This window comes from Zonotrichia albicollis, chromosome 4, assembly GCF_047830755.1.
Source record: "Zonotrichia albicollis isolate bZonAlb1 chromosome 4, bZonAlb1.hap1, whole genome shotgun sequence".
In the NCBI taxonomy this organism is placed as follows: Eukaryota; Metazoa; Chordata; class Aves; order Passeriformes; family Passerellidae; genus Zonotrichia; species Zonotrichia albicollis.
This window is the reverse complement of record NC_133822.1, coordinates 27,325,049-27,346,644: the sequence shown is the minus strand read 5'-3', so window position 1 is coordinate 27,346,644 and position 21,596 is coordinate 27,325,049. Positions and strand designations below refer to the sequence as shown.

Below are 21,596 nucleotides of genomic sequence, written 5' to 3'. Positions count from 1 at the left end.
GGGAATACAAAGATACCACTATCACAAGGGGTCTTCCCATGGTAATTATCAGGAATATACTTCAGACACTGGAATCTGGGAAAAAAGGCTCTAAGTGTGACCATTGTGCCTTAAAAAAAATAACCTTCATAATTATTGTTGCAGGGAGCCCCCTGAGCAGGCAATGACGACCCTTGACTCCATGATTGTAGAAGGCTGAACAAAAGCTTTATTAAGCTATACAACATCACGCTACATACTACACCAATACTATACTACTACTATACTAAAAGGAAAAACCCAGTGCCCTTGCTGGACAGTTCGATACACATGTGGCTCCCATTGGTCAAATGAAATAAAAACACCATCACCAGAGTCCAATTAAGAAACTACCTTTTGGTAAACAATCTTCATAACACAATCCTCATGTGCCAAGCAACCAGAGTAGCAAATAGAGATAACAATTGTTTTTCTTTTTTCTCTGAGCTTTCTCACAGGTTTCCTTAGGATTTTTCCTGGGAAAGTTGTGCCTGCTGCTCTCTATGAAGAGAGCTATGGCCACACATAAGGTAGTCTCATGTCCCAGTGCACTGCCACTCCATCACAGCCAGGCAGGAGATTCTACCCAAGCAGAGCCATCCTCCAAGGTTCTAGCACAGAGAAGCTCAGTTAGAGGTGCTGGTTTACATCAGTGCTTTTTTCTTTCCCTTTGCAAATTAAAGGATATCTCTGCCTTGATTTGTAATCACAGAGAAATGCAGATTTGCATCTAACAATAGTCTTTCTGGCAAACCCTCACCTTCATGAAAAGTTCTTTAATTCAGCATGTGTTTGTTCAGATTTTCAACTTCTCATATCATAAATTCCTGAAATTTCTCATTTACTGGATTATTCACCATTTAGTCAGTATGTTTATTTGGGCACCTCAAAAGGGAATTTTATACAGATTTTCTTATGCAGGAAGGCAGATGAGTACACACACACACCCTCCACACACAGTCAGAGGCTACAGAGAGGTGAGAAACAGCATTGTAAAATGAAAAGCAACAGGGCCTAAAGACACCTGGGAAACAGGTTATGCAGCAGCATCTCCACAGAGTCCCTTTCCCTCTGCAGGAGCAGTGCCTGCCCCTGCCATGGATAGGTAGTGAGATGTTTTCCTGTGGAGACCACCCTTGGCCACCCCTGCCCTGCTTCCAGCATATGGCATGAGGAGCACCTCACCCTGGCTTTCCTTGTTTGCAAAGCACCCTCCTTTTTCTTTTTTTTTTAATAAATAATCTTCATTAGAAGTCAGCAAGCTAAAACAAGCATTAAAACACCTCCTCACAGAAAGATAAATATGAAATTAAACTCACAGCAATTGGATTACTAGAGCTGTCAAATCACAGAAAGAATAATTCCAGAGAAGAACATACCTCCAGCTATTAGTTAATTTTCCAGTACACTAATTCAGGCTATTTGCTGATGGATTTTGCCATGCCTGATTATCAATCAGTTAAAACCCAAACCCCTTGCTTGGAAACTACTGGTTATCCACAGCATTTCTCCAAAGATAATGCAAGCAGGATTTCCATAAACTTGCTTTAGCTCCCTGATAGACAATTAATTCTTAAATCCCTCATGCTGGATTTGCTTCAGTGCTTGGATGAGAGGAAATCAGAGATATTGGAAAGTAATAAGGTCCAATACTCTTTGCTACATGCAAATATAGCTAAGTATGCAGAGAGGATGCCACTGAACAGTCAGCACAATTATCTGCAGCTAATCCAAAATAGCTTATGAGCAAAACCAGAGTGAGCAGTTCATGCCGCTCCTAGGATTGCAAAGGAGGCTTTCTTGATTGCACTGGCTCTAAGCCAGCAACAAGTGGATTTTCTGGAGCCACCAAGTTTGTGATAGATTTTGTTCCAGAGGAAAGTTGTGATGAGGAGGAGGTGGGATCACCTCTCAGACATTTATCCATGGTTCTCCCCATAACGGGTCAGCACCCAGGTGCCCACACTCCTCCCACCCTGCCTTCCATTTGTGTCCTCTGGGTGGAGTCTGTCACTCTCACAAGCACTCTGTGACAATCCTGCTTGGTCTAGGAGTGGCCCTGGAAGGCATCCATGCAGCATCCCCACAACGGCAGACTATGTAGTTTGAAAAGGGTTTTCCAACATGCTCTAATTTGGTTTAACTCCCACTGAATTCACAGCTAAGTCAGTGGTGGGAGTCTTCAAAAAAGAACACCCACGGCCCAGAGAAAGCACCATTTTTGGACAGTATCAATGCCTCCTGTGGGTAGAGGAGGTAGGAGGGAAGGCACTACCTGCCTGGCACACATTCCACATCTCCTCGCACACAGTCACCTCTGAGAGACCTTTATTCTTCTGCCCTCAGAGCTGTGTGGTCACTTCCACCCATTTATTACCACCAGTACTGGCAGCATTTCCTACCCAGCTTTGTAGGAATAACCTCACAAGAGCAAGGCAGTGAGAAGTCAGAGAGCATTTTCCAGCATGCTCAGTGAGGTTGTTTGCTGATGGATTTTGATACACTTGATTACTGAGCCATTAAAAAAAATCTCTTTGGAAGTACTGTCTGCCCGCCAGCATTTCCCCAATGGGTATTCTCCTGAGCATTTATGTGACAGCTTACATGCAGCTGGGCTCCAGCAAAGACTCAGGCCACCTGTCTCAGGCTCTGCACCATCAGAAGCAGCACAAGCTGGGACCTCAGAGCTGGCATTAAAGCACTCCACACTCAGCCTGCTGGTCACTGAACCCTTTCCTCTAAGGGACACAGACCTGAAGGTTCCCAACCATCCATCAGGATTGTGTTTTCTCGCCTGTGTTATTCTGTTCTTCTGCTGTCAGCATCTTCTTGAAAGGTTAGACAAGGAGAACTGTGAGGCTGTTGAGAAAATATAAACCTTCCCTGTGTACCCTCCAGCTATCCTCCCAGTACCAGCCAAGTTTCTTCCTCCTCCAGGCTACTTGTGCCTGACTGCTCTTCTTCTCCAGGTGAAACTGAAATCCACTTCCTTCTTTGCCCTGCCACAACTCACAACTGTCATGGGGTCGACATCCAGCTGAACACGAGCCGGCAGTGTGCCCTGGCGGCCAAGAAGGCCAACAGTTTCTTGGCCTGTATCAGGAGTAGCGGGGCCAGCAGGAGCAGGGAGGTCATTCTTCCCCTGTACTGGTGAGGCCACACCTTGAGTGCTGTGTCCAGTTCTGGCCCCTCAGTTTAGGGAGGACATTGAGAGGCTTGAGCACACCCAGAGAAGGCAATGAGGCTGGTGAGGGGCTTGGAACACAAGCCCTGTGAGGAACGACTGAGGGAGCTGGGGGTGTTTAGCCTGGAGAAAAGGAGACTCAATGGTGACCTTATCACTCTCTACAGAGACTTGAAAGGTGGGTGTAGTCAGGTGGGGTTGGTCTCTTTCTCCACTTAGCAACTGACAGAACCAGAGGACACAGGCTGTGCAAAGGAAAATATAGGTCGGATATTAGGAAAAAGTTTTTTACAGAAAGAGTGATAAAGTACTGGAATTGTCTGCCCAGGGTGGTGGAGTCACCATCTCTGGATGAGTTTAAAAAAGACTGGATATGGCACTCGGTGCCATGGTTTACCTGAGATGTTAGGGCATGGGTTGAACTCAATGATCTTGAAGGTCTCTTCCAACCTAGTGACTTTTTGAATTCTGTGAATTCTGCCCCTCCTCACAGGTCACTTCCTCAGAGATACTGCCATATCCCCTCACCCATGGAGCGGGAGACTCTGGGCAATATTTGCTCTCCCCAGGAGATAGCAAATGACTGTGGAAAAGAGGTACAGAAAATTATAGTCCCCTCACCCCACTGAGGGCTGTGGCAGCTCGACTGCTGAGAAGGAGACAAGCTGAGCAATAGAAAACTGACAAACCCTGATTAATAATAAAGTCATAATGAAACTGTGCCAGCTGGCAACAGCGTGGTCTGTCAGCAGGACTGGATTAGTGTGGAGGGAGCCTGCTGTCGTCTGGGTCTGGAAAAATGCACAAGAATTGTGGAGAGTGAGGGCATCCCCCCACCCTCGTCCTTGTCAATAGAAGTCCCACCCTGCACCTACATACCAGTCACAGCATGTGACGCACTGCTGGCCATGCTGGCCACCCATTTGGACAAGGCAGTCACTGGAGTAGTGGTCTGCAGAAGGGAAAAGACTGGGTTTTAGGGCTGACACTGAAGAACTCACTGATCTTACTGACTCCCAGCCTGAGCTGGGCACAGATAGGTTCACCTTAGCAAAGGGATTTCACCTGCAAGATTTGCAATGCGGCACTGACACGTAAAACCTGGACAGTGATTCACGGCTACAGATACAATATTTATTAAAGGCCATTTTAAAGACATGGCCACCCCTTGGGATCACGTACAAGCACAGTCTGCAGGTCTTTATGCTCTTCAGGTGTTACCTGTAAACATTGTCTCAGGCCAGGTCTTTGGGGTGCTCAATATATCAGCTCAGCTAAATAGCAAGGAGGTAACTGGACAGCAGTTTCACACTGTCATACATCCGATAAAGCTAAAAGAGCATTACCACAGAAAATCATTTGGGTGTAAAGCCTTGCCCTGCCTGCTGAGCATTACAGACCAGTCTAGGTGAAACAGCTCAAATGGGGTACTTTTTCCTGTATTGCACTACAATATTTTCAATAAACTGCTTCAAAGAAGCGAAAAATATTACTTTTACCTAAAGGGATCTGAAGAATCTAGTTCTTCCAAGGAAGTTTTCACAAGATTATCATCCTTAATATGATCAATCTGGTAGCTTTATCAGTGCTTTAACATTCATGTTTGTGTATGCTCACTTCTCATTGAACACTACTTGGGTTTCTTGAATCTGATGATAGTGGTACTACACTTAATAGCCTACTCTGTGCAGATGTTAAAAGTTTGCAGAATCTATTTTTGTGGGGTTTTTGCAATAAAGCCTGAGACTTGTATGTTTTCCTGATTCTAAAATAAAGGGAGGAATTATTTCAAAGGGCAAATTAAAAGACAATGAAAAAAACAAAAAAGTTGTACCAGCTGGAAGGAGATTGTGGCTTTGGAACATGAATCAATTTTCTGGATTTCATTTTCTACTCACACACTGGAGCTGCCTTTTCCTACCTCCACTCAAGAGAACAAGTAGGGACACAACTTCTACTTTGTTTTTTTTAAATTATTTTAAAAACTTTTGGTATAGCAGATGACACAAAATGTGTTAGCTGCCCACTTCTGCAGAGATGCACAGTGAACTTCAGTAACACACTATGAGCTGAATTAAATTGTCTGCCAAAAGCAAGCAAACTTTTCTAGACAATCTGTTATTTGACACACTCCAACCAGTAAAGCCTGTTGGACCATCTGCTCTGCATAAAGTCCAGGGTACGTGTTTCACATGGTCCTAAACTTAGCAGTGAGCCAGAGTCAATATTTCCATAGTGGGGATCCCCTACAAGAAATTCTATCAACAGCTCTTGCCCTCTTGGTGTCCCAGATCCAGGAAAACCCCTTTCCCCAGCCCCACCTGTTCACTGCCAAACTGACACACCCAGTAGAAGCTACAGTGCTGCACACACAATTCCTACCCATGGGCATCCAGAAATCCTCTATACAACCACAAAAAAACACCAGGATACAACAACTGCACCAGAGGAGGCTGACCTGTTGGAGTTTTCAAACCCTCCAAAAATTTCAAACCCTCCATATTCAACATTTTCCTGCCAAAAAAGAGAATACAGCCAGGAAAACTATGCACAGACAGACACACATATCTCAGCTGCCCTGCATCAAAAGGTAAAAGGGGGAAGGAAAATTAGCTCATTACTGGATCTGGCTGTACTTCTGTATCCCTAACACGCTGGCTCAGTCAAAATGTTATCTGCTATCTTTGATATTATTTTAATGTTGGAGGAAGGATAAAGAAATTCTTCTTGCACCACTGAGAAATATTTTACATTCTTATACACAGCAGCCAGCTGGTGTTTCCAGAGTTTTTACACAGCTTTTTTGCATTTCAAATACAGCTTCTCTACCATATACCTTCCCAATGACATCCTGGCAGCTCAGAGTATGAAGAGGGGAAGGAGTTGTTGGACCACCTATGTCAGCACCACAAGGGAGACACAAAAGGAAGGAAAATTGGGGTGGGCAAGGAGTCAGAATGCCAAAATACTGAAATGTGTAGGGGGAAGCACACATAGAAAAATTGGATGCTAGAATGAGGCTGTAAATTTAGGTTTATTAATTTCTTCTATAATTTTAGTCGGCGTGTCTGCAGAATAGCTGACAAAATACAACTATCTGACTCCACTAGGAGTCTTTATCTTACTGTGACACTGGTATAACTTAATGTGGCCCAAATTATCCAGACTTTTTCCTATTTTATAACAGAATTGTGTTCTTCAGCGGTGTTTAGGGTCAGATCACATTTTCATTACACCACTGCCATTTCAGATCCTATATTTCAACTTTCCATTTACCAGCATGGGCACAACCCTGTAGCTGGGCTCTATTCCCCAAAGGAAGCTGAAGCACCCCACTGCCACGGGGTGTGTGCTCGCTGCAGCCCTAGGATAAGTTCAGAGCAGGCTGCAGCTCTCTGGAGCAGGTAAATCCCAAAGGCACCTGCAACAGAGTGCAGGGAACAGCATGAAGCACCCAACTCCAATTCCCCAGCATTTCATGACAGCAGATTTGGGGAACTCCCATCTAAGCAACCAGTTACAGTTCTACAGATAAAACTAATCAGTTTATGACTAAGCTACTCCATTCTCCTCTAATATTTAGCTGCTATTCTGTATTATTTTATTGGCTCCTGGGTGAGAGGTGTGAAATGAGTTATGTGCAGGCTGAGAGAGGGCATCAATGGAAAAAATCCTTAGTAACTTTAATTTTAAACAATGGCTACAGCAGAATGACTTGAAGGACTCTGATAATAAAGGAATGACATAGGGGAAAAGGCTTAGAAAACTTTAGAAAACTCGGGGGGGAAGTGAATGGCAAAGGTACCCTGATGCACTTTGTTGAAAACAAAATGCAAAAAACCCAGAGGTGGTTCATTGTGTTTGGAGTTTTTTCCTCCTCATTTTTAAGTTCTAGAAAGTAGAGTTGGTTAATGGAGAAGACGGGACTGCACAGATGTGCCAGTCTGCAGTACTGCTGTCCTGATTTCATTTTCACTTGTCTCAAAACTCATCTCTCCATACCTCAGTCTTTACATCCTGTTCACAGTCTCACCATCCTAGAAAATTTTGAATGGCAGAGCAAATCCATCCATCTCCACAGTGAGCAGAAAGGCTCATATACACTCATTTGTTTCCTTCAAAGTAACACTTTCATCAAGTCATTATTAAAATATTATTTGACTAGAAAAAAAATCACTTGTGAAAAGCTAACAATGGCTTTTACTCTTTGGGGAAATTTTAGCAGCCTGTAAGGAAAGAACAAGGTCCCTTCATACAGACACAAACACAGCTCCTGGAGAAGAAGAATTTGAATGAGCTACTTTCATGGTTTGAAAACCTAATTGCCAAAGAGACTTATAGCAGCCACTGTGAGCATGGCTCCCTGCAAGAAACAACAGAATAGAAACCATTTGGAAAGAATAAAGGAAGGGGAAAAATGGAAAGGAAGAAAAGGGGAAAGGACAAACACTATTATTGGCACTCCCACCCATCAAGCAGGTGAAGGCTGCCAGAATTTTCTATCTGAAGTTCCCCTGCCCCCTTGCAAGGCAGCAAGGGCCTTGCTCCAGGGTGCAGCCACATGATGGGGGTGACAAATATCAGTGTGATCCTGACAGAACCAGTTCCCAAGGTGAAGAAGAAGTTTTGACAGCAGGGACAGCTCTTGAATTCCCTGTCTCAGGCTTTACAGGCAATACCAGTCTCTGTCAGTGGCTTGATCCTGTTAATGAAAACTTCTGTGCATCCACATTCGCTTAAAGTCACCCTGGTAACTCTGCCCCTTCCACCTGCAGCTCTCTCTTCACAGCCCTGCTACTCCACCTCCAGAAATATGTACTTTTATGGATGAGTCTGGCTATTCTGGATGGGTAGATGATGGAAAGATGATAGCAAGCAAGAGTTGGGAACCCTTCAGATCTGTCCCACTTTCCAGCTACTGCTGTGACCCAAAGCCACAGCACCACTGGCCTGTGAGACAGGAAAAGCAACAGAAGCTCCTGTAGGGCTTTGGAAGGGACCTTAAAAATTGTCCAGTTCCCACACCCCTTCTGTGGGCAGGGACACCTCCCACTAAACCAGGTGTTGGCATATTCTTTTTGGCTCTGTCACTTTATATTTATTATTAAAATGGTGCCAAGACTGTGGCTATATCTCAAGTGTAAATAGTGCATTTGTATACTACACCAATTTATGGAATGGGTGTCTGTATGATGGATTAGTAAAATTCCACAGCATGTTTCAGGAATCAAAGACAGATCCTTTATCAACGAGGTCATACACATCAAGTGTATTAGAAATTTGCTCTCAGCATAAAAAGCAGATTAAAACATTAATTTTTGGTCTCAGCATGTTTTTGATTCAAGCACATTAACTGTCTTTTCTCCCCTGTATGTTTTCAAAAGTATGACTTTGTTTATAACAGGTTTAGGCAAGCTGGTGTTGGAAAAGGAATATGATCCTTTCTTTCATTAAATATCAAGATCTAGACTTCCCCTGTTGGAAGTACAAGCACTGAATTTATTTATGTCAGAGGCATGGAACACAAAACTCAGAGCACATGGATTAAAATCCAGCAGTTTCCTTGAGCAGAACCATCTAACCAGGGCAGCACTAGCTAATCCTCCTAGCACTGGTGGCTTTTTCCTACCACAGGTCATATGCCTGGAGTCACACCCTGGAACTGAATTCTGATCACCAGCACAGGGCAAGAGGTTTAGGACAACTTCCCAGGAGGAAAAGGCCAGACTGCTATCAAATCACTGCCCAGGCCCTCCTGCCCCCTCACCCCTGCTCTCCACAAGCCACATCCTGGGTTTATCTGCTCAATAGCATTTCATTCTACAATGAATGCATGTTCTATGTGCAGTGTTACAAAATTCTGTGAAGCAAGAATGAACTTCTCAGGTTTCCCAGTTGATTCTTGGAAGCCCATTAAGGAGTCAAGCAAGGTGCCTGTGAGGACTTGCAAATGAAAGAACCAAGTATTCTTTACTTAAATTGCCCAGATCAGCACCACGACTAATATTCGCTGGGGAATCAAGTGATCTTGGTCGCTCATTGGCACCAAAGATTGTATTTTTCTCTGTAAAAACGTCACAAGCTAATTCTTGGTGGAGAAGGGATTGGTCTCAGGGCAGTTTGCAGTGCTACCATTTTCAAAAGACTTATCAGTATTGCTATCTAAGGATCTTCCCTGGGCTGCATGATCCAGAGGTAGACACAACAAATTCTCCTCTGTAAATGTCAGCACTCGCACCCGGTGAGCTCTGGTTTCCCATTAACACACAGATGGAGGATCAGACCAGAGATCAAATGTCAAAGTGACCCATGGCAGGAAATTTATTCATTTTAGATGGAAGTGAAAAAAATACTGAAACTTTTTTTTTTCTAATTATATCTCTAGTTTTATACAAGATGACATAAATTTAAGGTCAAGAGAATAGATGAAGGTTTTGAAAGGAGTTCTGATTTAAATCCCCCAAGAAAGACCGAGGGTGATGATTAATAAATTGTGGCTACCTTGATGCACCCAGAGGAAACTGCTGGACAAATTCACCTAGGAGAGCCTGACGAGTTTGAGATGACTCAGCTGTCAGAGGCACTGGGAAGCTGAATTCATTGCTCCCACCCGTAGTGGCCTCTACCACCACCAGCTGCAGAGCTCAGCCAGCATCTGCCCACCTTTTACTGCAGAAAAAGTGCAGATGTGACTCCCTCTCAAAGCATGCTAGACATGGATTGGCATCCCTACTAGCTAGAGTTGGTGTCAGGGCTGCAATTGGAGCTGGATGTGGTTTGGCACTGGCTTAGCAAGGAAATAAGGGCATCCTTCTACAGCTGTGCAGGAGAACCCCCTGTTCCTGCAGTTTCACACCAGCATATTGTGCTGAGTGCCTTTTCCATATTCAAGCAAATGAGCACAGAAATATTTATAAAACACTTGCTAAGGTCACATTTCATTTTTGCTATCTATTCATTTGGCATCCCATTCATATCCTCTTGTCTGACAGCACTGGCCACCCCTCTAAAGCAGGTTTTGAACTTGAGGTGTGTCTCAGCCCTCCCTCTCTGGTGGGTCTTTCTCATCTCTAGTTTTCCAAATGACTTCCCGAAGCAGGAAAATGGGGAGGGATGCAACAACTTTCAAAGTCACCTTCAGGAGCAAAGAATACAGGGCCCAGAAAAAACACACATTTAATTTCTTTGCAGCACTGGGAGGGCTCAGGGAATACAGAAGGCAGGATCTGGAAGAAGAGCTACAGCCCTAGAATAACACCAGCTGTGGAAACACATTTACAGTTGCTCCGGCTGTGTATGTGAAACCTTGCATGAACAACATATTTGCTATACAGTGTTAACACAGCAAGTGTCAAACACCAGTGCATGCCCAGAAGCAGTGGCAAACAGAGCTGGGAATCCAAAAACCATACCATGGACTGCAAGGGACAAAACAAAACAAAAACAAAACAAAACAAAGCAACACAACAAAAAAAAAACAAAAAAAAAAACCAAACCACAAAACAAAACAAAAAAAAAAGAACACAAAAAAAGGGCAGCTCAAGCTCTTGGCCTTGTTCTTCATGCTTCTTTGGTTCTGTATTTGGAATACAAGCAATACAGAACTCGCATTATAGCCTTCGTATCTCCGTTCACAATATCTGTGGATACACAAACCAGAGACAACGAAACCAGATGGGAAGTATTAGCAATCCCTGGAACAGGATGAGACTGCACCTGCCAAAGACAGTTTCCCACATTTCCCCAATTATAATGTGAACTTGGACAATTGAATTGCAACAGGAAGCAAAATAGGAACTACAGAGGTAGAAACTAACAATTTATTAAATCAATATGAAGAAAAGGGACTTCTGCTGCTGGAAGACAAATAAGGGCAAATAATGCAGAGCAAGAAATTCATTAGCAAAGAGCAGAGTAGATAATTTAATAGGGCTTTATATCTTGAAGGTTTTATGATTATTCTGTGTTAGGAATCATTATTTTTTTGTTGTACACTTTTTTTGTTGACACTTTGTTATTTGTTGTAGTGTTTCCATCATGTTTTGCTGCCATTTGATGCATTGTTTTTTATTGGTTTTGTTTTGTTTCTGTTGTATGGAGGTTTTTTTTCGTTCAGTTTTCAGCTTCTTTCTTCTTGGCTATACAAACTGCTCTTTTATTTAAAAATCTCAGTGGAAGAGGGTACTGGATTCAGAGGGGTTTCTGTTCTTCTTATGGTATTGTAAATCACTGGGAGAAAGACCAACAAAGAAATACTAGTAAAATTAGATCCTTTTAGAATCTAAATAGTGTAGCTCTAGCAATGACTCCTAAATAGTATTAAATTCACTCACTAGCTGAGGATTTCCACAGTGAAGGTAAAGGACTTGAGGATGCTGGCACTAGTATTTCTTATACTGATCAGCTCTGTGTTTGAGGCAGTGCAGAAAAGCCATAGGGGAGGAAGGAAAGCCAAAGGGGGGGAAGAAAGATCTATTTCTTTTCACACTAAAGGTGGATCTCAGCATGGAGACCTGAGCCCACACCCATTACTCTATTAATGTTAACATAAATAAAAGCTCTTTAGCTTTCCAGGCTCCTAGCTCTGTGCAGCACAGCAAAAAGCCCACAGTTTCTGGATGCCCAGCATGCAAACTGCTGACATCACCAAAGCAGTAGTGGGAAGAGAGAACAAAAGGAAAAACAAAGGAAGCCCAAAATCCTCTCTTTCCCTCTCCATGATACCATGTGTTATGTACCCAACACATGCACCCACTCACAAATAACTAACAGGGAGCTAGAACTGGAATACTACTTTTTACTTTTAATAAAGATTTGACTTCCTTTTTCAGCAACAAGCTTGTAGAGGAATGCAGGGATTATGTGCCCTGCAAGAAGTCAGACTTCACAACCACAGCATCACCCATTAATTAACCACATCCCTCCTCCTCTCAAGAGCTGTCACCAAATTTTTCTGTGGAGTATTTTAATTGGAAAACTGGACTCATCCAAATGTAGTTTGTTTGCTTGTTTTTGTGGTGGAGAAAGAAAGAGGAGCATGCATGTACATTGATTCAGGGATGGAAGCATTCACTTGAATGAAGGAGATCAAGATTCAGCTCCCAAGTCTTAACCAAGCATAAAAGCCACTAGAAAAACTGTGACTTTCATATTCAGGAGACTGACCCACCACTCTTCTGAGTTTGAATAGAGTGATCAGTGTTTCTGATTTTCCAGAGAAATTCTTCAAGGTATCTTCCCACAGAAACAAGCTTGCTTTTAATGCACTGAAAGCTTTTATAAGACAAGAAAATAGCTTTGCCTCCAGCTCAGCTGCTGTAATTTCCCTAGGAGCTGTCACTGGTTTAAATTTTAACAAATACTGAATTACTAAACAGTTCAAGTTTAGTGTAAAGTTACTAAACTTATAACAACCCAACTTTTTTAGTATAAAAATAATGATTTTTTTAAAAAAAAGGTCTTTCAGAGCTGTAGGGCAGCCATATAAGGAAATGTGCCAATGTCATTTCCAGAACCTGCTTCCTGCAATTACCTGAACTTTTGTTAAGCTGGGATGTTAGCAGTTCTATTCCAGGTAAGTTTGCATGTCATGACTCACCTTCAGAGTCCACAGGAAAATTCAGAAGCCCTCCCTCTGCTAGCAACTCCAGTGCCAGGTTAACATTGTGGAGCTGTTGGAGAGAGAGATATTAATATAGCTGACAATATTTTCTAACCAACAAAATGTTTTGAAAGTATTTCTCTAGTAGCTGAAGAACTGATTCATAAATATGTATTCGTATTCCTCTCCTTAGTTTTGATGAAGTGCTCTTCAGAATTTTTACCAATTATCATATAAAATTATATGTAAAATCCATCTCCAGCAAAACATATCCCATGAGGTGGGCAGAAGAATCCATTTATTTAAAAATAGACCTTGCATGTAAAAGACTTGTGTTAGTGGGGAAAACAGGCTAGATCCCTAACTGGATCTAATGGATGCATGGAGTATATTTCTGGGTATTTTTAAGCAATGCTCATATGCTTACCACATTTGGAACAAATGAAAAGGGAAAAGTTCTCTATATTTCCTTCAGAATTGCAAAGATCAGGTATGATTGTTAGCTACAAGTTTCTGCTGTACTTCTAAAATGTCTATTCACAGTAATAGTAGTGATGATATCCTTAATAACACTCATCAGAAATTAAGCCCACATCTATGAATGAAAGCTGAGGGGCTTTTTCTCATTTTTCCTCACTGCTTTTTTCTCTCCCTTCCCCACATAAAATCAGCATCACACACATAAGCAGTAGTTGTAATTGATTTTTTTTAAGTAATATCACCTTCTAACAGCTTAAGGGTAGTTGTGTACTTGGCTGGTAATTACCAAATTCCCTTCCTCTAAAGTAACAATACCTGAATGGGATTCAGATTGTCTCTTCCTGCCTTCCCTGAGCTACTGGCCAATCTGGGTAATTTATCCTTTGGGAAGCTGCTGTTCCTTGTTATGTTGTGACAATAAGCATAAGCCAGGCAAAACCCCTGTGCTCTGAAGTGAAGCAACAGATTTATGTTTCACCTGGTTCTCTGGTTTACAAGTAACTGAGGCTGCCTGTTTGGATTCAGGTTTGTTTCCTTCCTCTGATAGTCAGCAGACAGGAGAGCTTAAGACCATGCAGTTCTACACAATTTGCTGATTGGAATGAATAAATCAAACGTTTCCTTGGTGAACCAGCACAGGCAAAAAGGGCACATTTCCCTCTCTGTAATACATGGGGGATTTTCAATGAATGGCAACATGTGCATTTCAAAAAGCATCTTTAGACAGAAATAACAGTAATTCCCCAAGAAAGTGAAGCCTTGAAAATAAGGTGCTTTTTCCAGCTGTGCTTTCTGACTCAAAAGAGCTGGACAGTTTTCTAGAATTTACAACTGGACAGCAGCCAAGACATCTGGGGTGTTTCAGCTCTGGGCCTGTTTTGGCAAAAGAACCAAATTCACACAGTTTTGACAAGCACACGAGCCCTCCATCATCATCATAATCTTCATTTCATGACTGTACAGATATCACCCCTAGTTTCAGCCTGAACTATTTTGTGATAGTATTCTTTGTCTCAGAAAACACACACCTTTCTACACTCACGAGCACCCAGAGCTGCATTTCTGTACAGTTCCTTGTAAATGCCTTTTTTAGCAATAAAGACCCCAAAAAAAAAACCCTGCTGCAAACCTACCTACGTGCAGTGTTAGCTTCTTGCACCTCAAAATTGATCACCTCCTAAATTTCTGTCATGAAATTGTTTTGGTTAGAAGGAACTGTAAGGTGGATGCACCACACTGATCCCAACAGTGCATGTGGTTGTCGCCATTCCAACAACAAATGAGATCTTTTAAATCCCAGCAGAGGCCATGTCTTTATACTTTACTGCACCAATTAATGTCTAAAATAACAGGGAGTTAGAAAGCACAGGGGAATTGAAAGATGTTTTGTGTACAAATGACAGCTGGACTATGGCTGATCGATATTTTTAGTTGTCATCCTGCTTTTCATTTTGTAATGAGAATCAGAGGAGAAACAAATTGGAAATACCACTTTGGCAAACTGTTCGACAGCGAGTCTAGTCCTTAGGAGTAACTTTGCTAAAATGAAATTATTGTACTGAAGCAGTACCCAACCCCATTCTGTTCTTCTCTGATGCCAGTGATGAGCAGGGTAGGAACTAGGAAGTCTGAGCTTTGATTTGTACCAGAATTGTACCAGGGCTATCTCATTTCCAGAAAGACATCTGTGAGGCTAGAATAGGGCTGAACCAAAAGGAAAATGGTTATTTATGAATTTTTAAATAAGAAAATATTCAGTGACTTCCTCTGAATAATGCTAATGGAAATGTTAAAAATTTCTGTCCAACTCAATGGGAACAGACCAAAAAATTTTGAAAACTGAGTGGAAGAGAAAGGGAAGAAAAACAACTCTAAGGAAATGCTTTGATTATGTCTGATTAGACGCTTCAAAATATATTTTCCCTGTTCTTGGATTTAAAAAAACATAAAACAAAAAACAAAAATTTTTTTCCTAATACTTTGAACAGTTACCAACTGACAGCAATAAAATTTTGACAACATTTGAACCTAGGTGTCAAATAATTGTGCTTTTAAACTTTCTGATTAAAAGCTCCATGGGAATATTTATTTGTTAATATAGGACCTCTGAGAATTTTTGTTACAAATAAATATTGCCCAGGGGCATTAACTGTGCCAAAATTGAGGAAAAGATGAAAGCTTCATCTGTGCGGGGAAGCCGTAATGCAAACCATGCCAGAGGAGAGATTTTCTTCTCTGGCAGCTCTCAAGCAAAAAAGATCTAACACATTTCACTTCCAGAGATTTGAGCACAAAACAGGAAAAACAGCTACATTTTCAAGATTTTCAGAGCTACTTAGAGACCCAAGTGAATAAAAGCCTACCCACACCAGAGACAATCTGAAAATACCTCAGATATCTCAAAATATATCAACATTCCAGACCTGTGGAGGAGGCAGCCCAGCACACATTTCCTTCTGGCTGGTGACAGCTTTTACTTTTAAAGCACAGATGAAATCTGCCTGGTAGAGGTGGAAAAAGGTGCCAAGCAGGTCTGGCTGAGTATGTTACAGCCCCCAGCCTTGGGGGAGAAAAGGATGTAAACTCTCGAGAGTTACCCAAACACAGAAGGGACCTTCAAAATGTTCTGGCCATGTCTTGATTGAGGCATATTTTTAGGGCAGCCTAAAGGAACTCACAGGGAGCCATTTCTGCCATGCAAGACGTGTCATCCTCTTCAAATCCCGTTTGCAGCACAGACTGGTAGAAGACAACGCACCCATTTTCCAGCACACAGAGCCCTGGATTTCACCAGAAGGCTGCAGAAGCATGGCCAATGCCAAACAAGTGCAAGTAACAGGTGTTTGCCTCCCATGAAAAGCTAATTTTGAAGAGGACACTGACCAGTTCTGAGATGTTTTGACAGCACTGAGTGCCTGTGTTGGCATTGCCCCAAACCCCCCTCCTGCAAACACTGTGGGCATGGGACTTCACACATAGCAGCAGCAGTGCAAGCAAGAGGCAGAACACACAGTTTTATGGCTCAAGCTCTACATAATTAGAGAACAACCTACCATTTCCATGGTGCTGACCGGAGTCAGGAAGAAATTCCTTAAATTCAGAAAGTAGCCCTCTAGCTGTCCAATTAGGAGAAGTAAGACAACCCCATCTGAAAACTAGATAAGAATTGCCTGAAAATCATTGCCTTTAGTAAGCTATTCCAGTAAATGCCCTTCTAGCAACAAAGGAATTTTTTTTATGTTACTCAGGCAAAAAGTCTAATGACCCAGCTCCCTCAACCTCTTCCACAGTGAACTTCATATTTAGTTAGGTAAGGCTCCCAAATTCACATTTGTGAAAATGCAACCTTGTAAAAGTACAGCTATTAAAACAAACAATTCCAAATAGGAAAACACTTCAGATGAGCACAAATGCATAACTATAAATAATAGAAAATTGTGCCTAGTTAGGTATGACAAAACACTTGAAAACCTTCTTTTCTTACAGTTGCCCACTGGAAAAATTCAGAAAGGCACCTGTTCACCAGAGCCCAGGGTGCTCAGCCCAAATTCTCTTGCAATTTCATACTCCAAAGAAGCTCTACAGTCAAGGATGAGACTTTGAAATGTGATGAAAATAAGGCCTTCATACCATGAAGCAAATGCAACATAAACAATCACTAAATACAACAATCAACTTGATTTCCATTTTAATGTTCTGGAGACCTTTATTTCCATCCTGACAAAGAGAGCACCCTTAGGAGCTGGGCAGACTCTGAAAATTACTCCCTGTAGCATTACAAAGGGCAGCATTCAATACAAAGGCTGTATTTTTGCATTAATTATTAGCTTCAGAAACTTCAGAGGCCAAAGCTTGATATCTTAACCTATACCTGGAAATCATTATGTTGCCAAATTTCAAATTTACAGTAATAAAAAGGAGAATTCCTAATGGTGAGAGGAAACACCCAGACAGCTGACTAAACATGGGTACCATGCAGCTTGGAGCACCCTACCTGAGATTCGATGTCTTTCACATTTAATCCTAATTTTCCAACATGCTGGTCAACAAATTCCAAAAGTGCCTAAATAAATAAAGGGAAGAAAGGAGGAAAGGAAAAAATAACTTTTCTAGACTTTTCTAGTATTTAAGCTCAGCCTAACAGATTTTGATGTCTACTAAAAAAGTAATTACCTTTTTTACAGCATCCAGTTTATCTGGATCACAGCTAAATAATTCATCAAAGGCATCATCTTCTGTATCAAAACAACATTAATTGGTTTCATTTTTAATAACTGAGAGATCAGAGCTTTAATGTGGCTACAGAAGGAGAAAGGTATTTGCAATTTACAATCCAAGGAGGAAAAGAGTAGCAGGGAGGCAGAGAAAGATGCTGCCTTTATATTTATCAGAGGACAGGATGACAGGCTTCCCTTCAGCCTGACCACATCAGAGAAAACAATTTACTTCATTCAGCTCTGTAATTTTCACCTGCAGAGGTTCTCAGTTTGTGCTGCCACCAGTCTGAACACTGGCTAAGTTTCACAATACTGTGATTTATTTCTTTTCACTTGGGTGGTTTTTTTTACCCTGAACTTCTGGGATAAAATGCAGGGAGCAGAAGAGCTGTGTGTTTTACTGCTGTCCTCAAACAGAAATGTCAGTTACACCAAATTTGCAGAAAAATACCAATCCTCCTTCCTTCAAAAAACCACAAGCAAGATATGGAGACTCTACCCTTCCTCTGACAAGAGACCTCAAAAATGGCCTGTTCTGCCACCCAGTTTAAAGTGGGTGAGGAGCTGGTGCCTGCAGAGATGTGCCAGAGAACTAGCAGGAGTCTAAAACTTCCAAGGAAATGAGATCCATCCAAGTCCCACCCTCACCTCCCCTTTCTGCCCAGGTGCAGCAAAAGTAGGATCCATCTCCTCAACCAGCCACAACCTAGCTCTGGTTGAAGCATGAGCAAAATATTTGAAACTCTCTGAGCAAGGAGAGGCACTCTGGCAGCTCAGTTAAATGGAGAACCAGTTTCTCCAGCACAGGAAAGCAGAGGCAGTTTTGCTTAAGGGAAATTCCTCCCAAAAGACAGTGACAGAGCAGCCTCCTTGGTGAAAGGGATTCCTCTGGTTTCTCTGTTCTGCGGGTTGCTGCAGGAGCAATGCCAGGGAATAGGTGAATCCATCAAACAAATCAGAGAGAGCCCTCTTCTGGAGCCACGCTTTGGGATTTCTCCCTTTGCTAAGAAAGTCGTGTCAAAAATAGAGAGAGAGCATCTTGAAGAGTGAATTGCAGATTTCTCTTCCCAGCAGAATCAGCCCACTACAAGAAACAAATGCCTAATTATGGGTTGGGGTTTTTTCTTCCTTTTTTTTTTTTTTTTTTTTTTTTTTTTTTTTTTAGTTTTTTTTAGTTTTATTTTCTTTTTGGCTTAGGGCAGGGGGTGAGAGTGGGCAGGGGGTGAGAGTTGGAGTTTTTTCACAGTTTCAGCCCACAGTATAGAACACTCAGTGGAATAAGTGATAAATAGATATTAAATTATATCGTTTGCACCTCTGCAAAGGATGAAAATGCCAAAATAAAGGACACAGAAGAGAATTAAAACGGTTGCCTTGGTTCTCTAGAGGTGCAATGTGCTCCTTTGCATCAGGGAAGAGCAGCTCACACTGAACCTGGAGCAGCGCCCAGAGCTTCTGCAGGCTTTGCCCACGGGGACATTTTTCACCTCAAATGTTTCCCAGCCCTCAAAATCCCTAAGGGTAAAATCTCTGGGGATGTTTGACTGAGCTGCCATCCACGACCCAGTACCAGTGGATTTCAAAATCTCATTTGCAAACTGTGGGAAGGAAAGTACAAAACCCGGTAGCAATGAGAAACACAGTTCTGAAGCCTTTATAAATAGTTCCAACAGTGAACATGGTCCATGCACAAATCCAAGCTGGCATTTTGCCTCCAGCCAGGTTTCTTTTTTTGGGTCATCAACCCACTTTCATGCTCTGTCTCCCCTCCCATCTGTTGCCTGTAGCCCACAGGCAAAGTGACCATCCATTTTCCAGGCTGTATTCTGTTGGTATGAACAGGCAGTAACAGAAGACTATTGGAGAAAAACACGAGGAAAAAATCCATGAATCTCCATTAACTTTAGTGGGAGCATACTGATTTTATCATGGGGTAAAAATGGATCAGGACATGGTGTATAAAAGCACATAACAAAACACTGAACTTGGCAATGCCAGCACTTACTTGACTGCGCTTCTATATTCTCTCTGGAAGTGCAATAAAAAGCAAGAATTAGAAAAATGATTCAGCAGAGCTGATCTTGTTCATAAACTTTGCTTATCTGCTATCCTGTAAACCAGGAGATAGAGTTCAAAGTGGCATTAACTTTATTTCAGAGTGACTTTCCAATAGACATTTTTAAGTAGATTGTATATCTGTGTAGAGTGTTGGAAAATATGAGATTTTAACTGGCCCACACACCAATGAACATTTATTTTACAAGCACAATACTCAATATCCTCTTCCAAAAAGCTGCTCATTATATTAGAGCTTGAAGATGTTTTGGCATATAAAAAATGACAGTAGGAAAATCTGTTTACAGTTCTTAGAATGATGCACATGTTTTTTTGGTATGTAAATGGTATCCTACTAAACTCCTTTAATAATGGCAGTACCTCGCACACTCAGCCAGCTAAAACTTTTCTTTCACAGTAAAATAAGAAAATAATTGCCTCCTTTTTCTTTATTTATAAAAAAAAGCAGCAAATTTAAAGTGGATTTAAACCTTTGTGGCTTTAGAAAATTTCCAGTTTAGTGTGGCACAGGTAAATTTACAGGACTGAAATTTTATTACTATATTTGCTATGAAATTCCATGGCAATAACAAATGCTAAGTTTAAGGAACAATCATACATATTGTTTTATATATATATAGAATAAATAAAAGGATTGCACCATAATGCCAAACAGGAAGAGGGGAATAAAATAAAAGAGAAGAAATCAGAGAAACAGCTCACATGCATTTACCTGCCTGGGCTTACACCTTTGTCATCATCATGATCCCAGCTACTTTTTGCAAGGCAGAACACACCCACAATGTTTTTTTTCTGATTGACAGTGTAAAAAACAGCTATGTCCCCTCTTACTTGTTTTCTGTGATATATTCCACCGCATTTGATGTCTTTAATCCTCCAGAGATGGACTGTTGAAAGGACAGTAAACAGTGTTGGGTTTGTCACACAAAAATATTCCATAAACAAGCTTTCATGACTTGTTTGCTGCCTTAAATGATTATCAGAGGGCACTTAGTCAATAACTCCAGTACAATTAGTACCAGATACTTTGAGAGATTTCTGCTTCCTTCTGCTCTCTTCAGTCTCAAACAGGAAATCTCTTACTTCCTCACCAGAGGAAGTCCTTGGTGTTTGCTGCTCTTCCCTTTCATGCAGTGAAAAACATTGTGGTTACATACACTGGGTGTAATTTTTGCAATTATAAATATTTAAGTATATTATTGTAAATAAATATAAAATAAAATATATATTATAAAATATCATAATAAAATAAGTAAAATAAATAAATCTTCTCCTATAGTCTCAGAACAGACTTTAAGAAACAAAATAGAGGAAGAAGACATGTAGATATCTGCTTGTAGAGAAAAATACCAAAATGTTACCCTAACAGAAAGGGAGTAAAACTCCCATCACCTAAAGAAAGAAATATTCAGCATCAAAAATACTTAATGATTTACGAACAATCTTCTATTTTAAAATATTTAGAGACAGTAACAGCAGAATTTCTTCATTTTCTTCTTTACAGAGATCAACATCTGCTTTCAGTTTTGACCATTCCCATGTTTGGCTGAGGAAGAAAAACAGCATAGTGCTTTTCCCCTTTTAAAGACAGAGTATCCAAACTGAATACTCAATCTAATCCAACAAACTCAGAAATTGAAAGGTGTCATTCACAGAAAATACGAGTATCTCTTTCACAGTTGCACACACATTTCTTCTAATTCTAAGCAGGTTAGCCTTGTGAAAGGACTCTAGGATCTACTGTAACAAATACTGAAACTACAAATACCTCAATGGTGATTGTCTCCACTTGAACATTTGGAGGCAGAGCCAGGGTGGGTTCAAAGTGCTTTGCTATTGCAACAAGAAGATGCAGTGTGCTCAGTAAATCCTTTGTCAAGATAGCTATAAAGGAAGAAAACAATGCTTAGTGTGCAAAACATGTGAACTTCCCTCCAACATCATGAATTCTCCCTGTGCAGAGAACCCCAAAGTCATAGAGGGCCCATAACACCAGTGGGACACCAGATTGCAGTTTGTA

General features: G+C 41.3%; 1 protein-coding gene across 5 annotated transcripts in view; it reads right to left on the bottom strand.

The window, feature by feature from the left end:
* The window catches only part of PARVG (parvin gamma), a 34,713-nt gene that overhangs the window by 2,174 nt on the left and 10,943 nt on the right, over nt 1-21,596 (bottom strand). Inside the window, exons 6-14 of one of the 5 annotated variants that reach the window (XR_012579955.1) lie at nt 21,345-21,460; nt 20,408-20,463; nt 19,506-19,528; nt 17,457-17,518; nt 17,278-17,346; nt 16,337-16,438; nt 12,801-12,873; nt 3,600-10,842; nt 1-3,447 (exon numbers count right to left, since the gene is read on the bottom strand). Coding sequence is in view for 4 of the 5 variants with exons in the window: in XM_005492751.3 (XP_005492808.1) it covers nt 10,763-10,842; nt 12,801-12,873; nt 16,337-16,438; nt 17,278-17,346; nt 17,457-17,518; nt 19,506-19,528; nt 20,408-20,463; nt 21,345-21,460 (581 nt within the window). In the remaining variant the exon portion in view is untranslated. The other 4 variants (XM_005492751.3, XM_074539243.1, XM_026796817.2 and 1 more) reach the window with 4 other exon arrangements.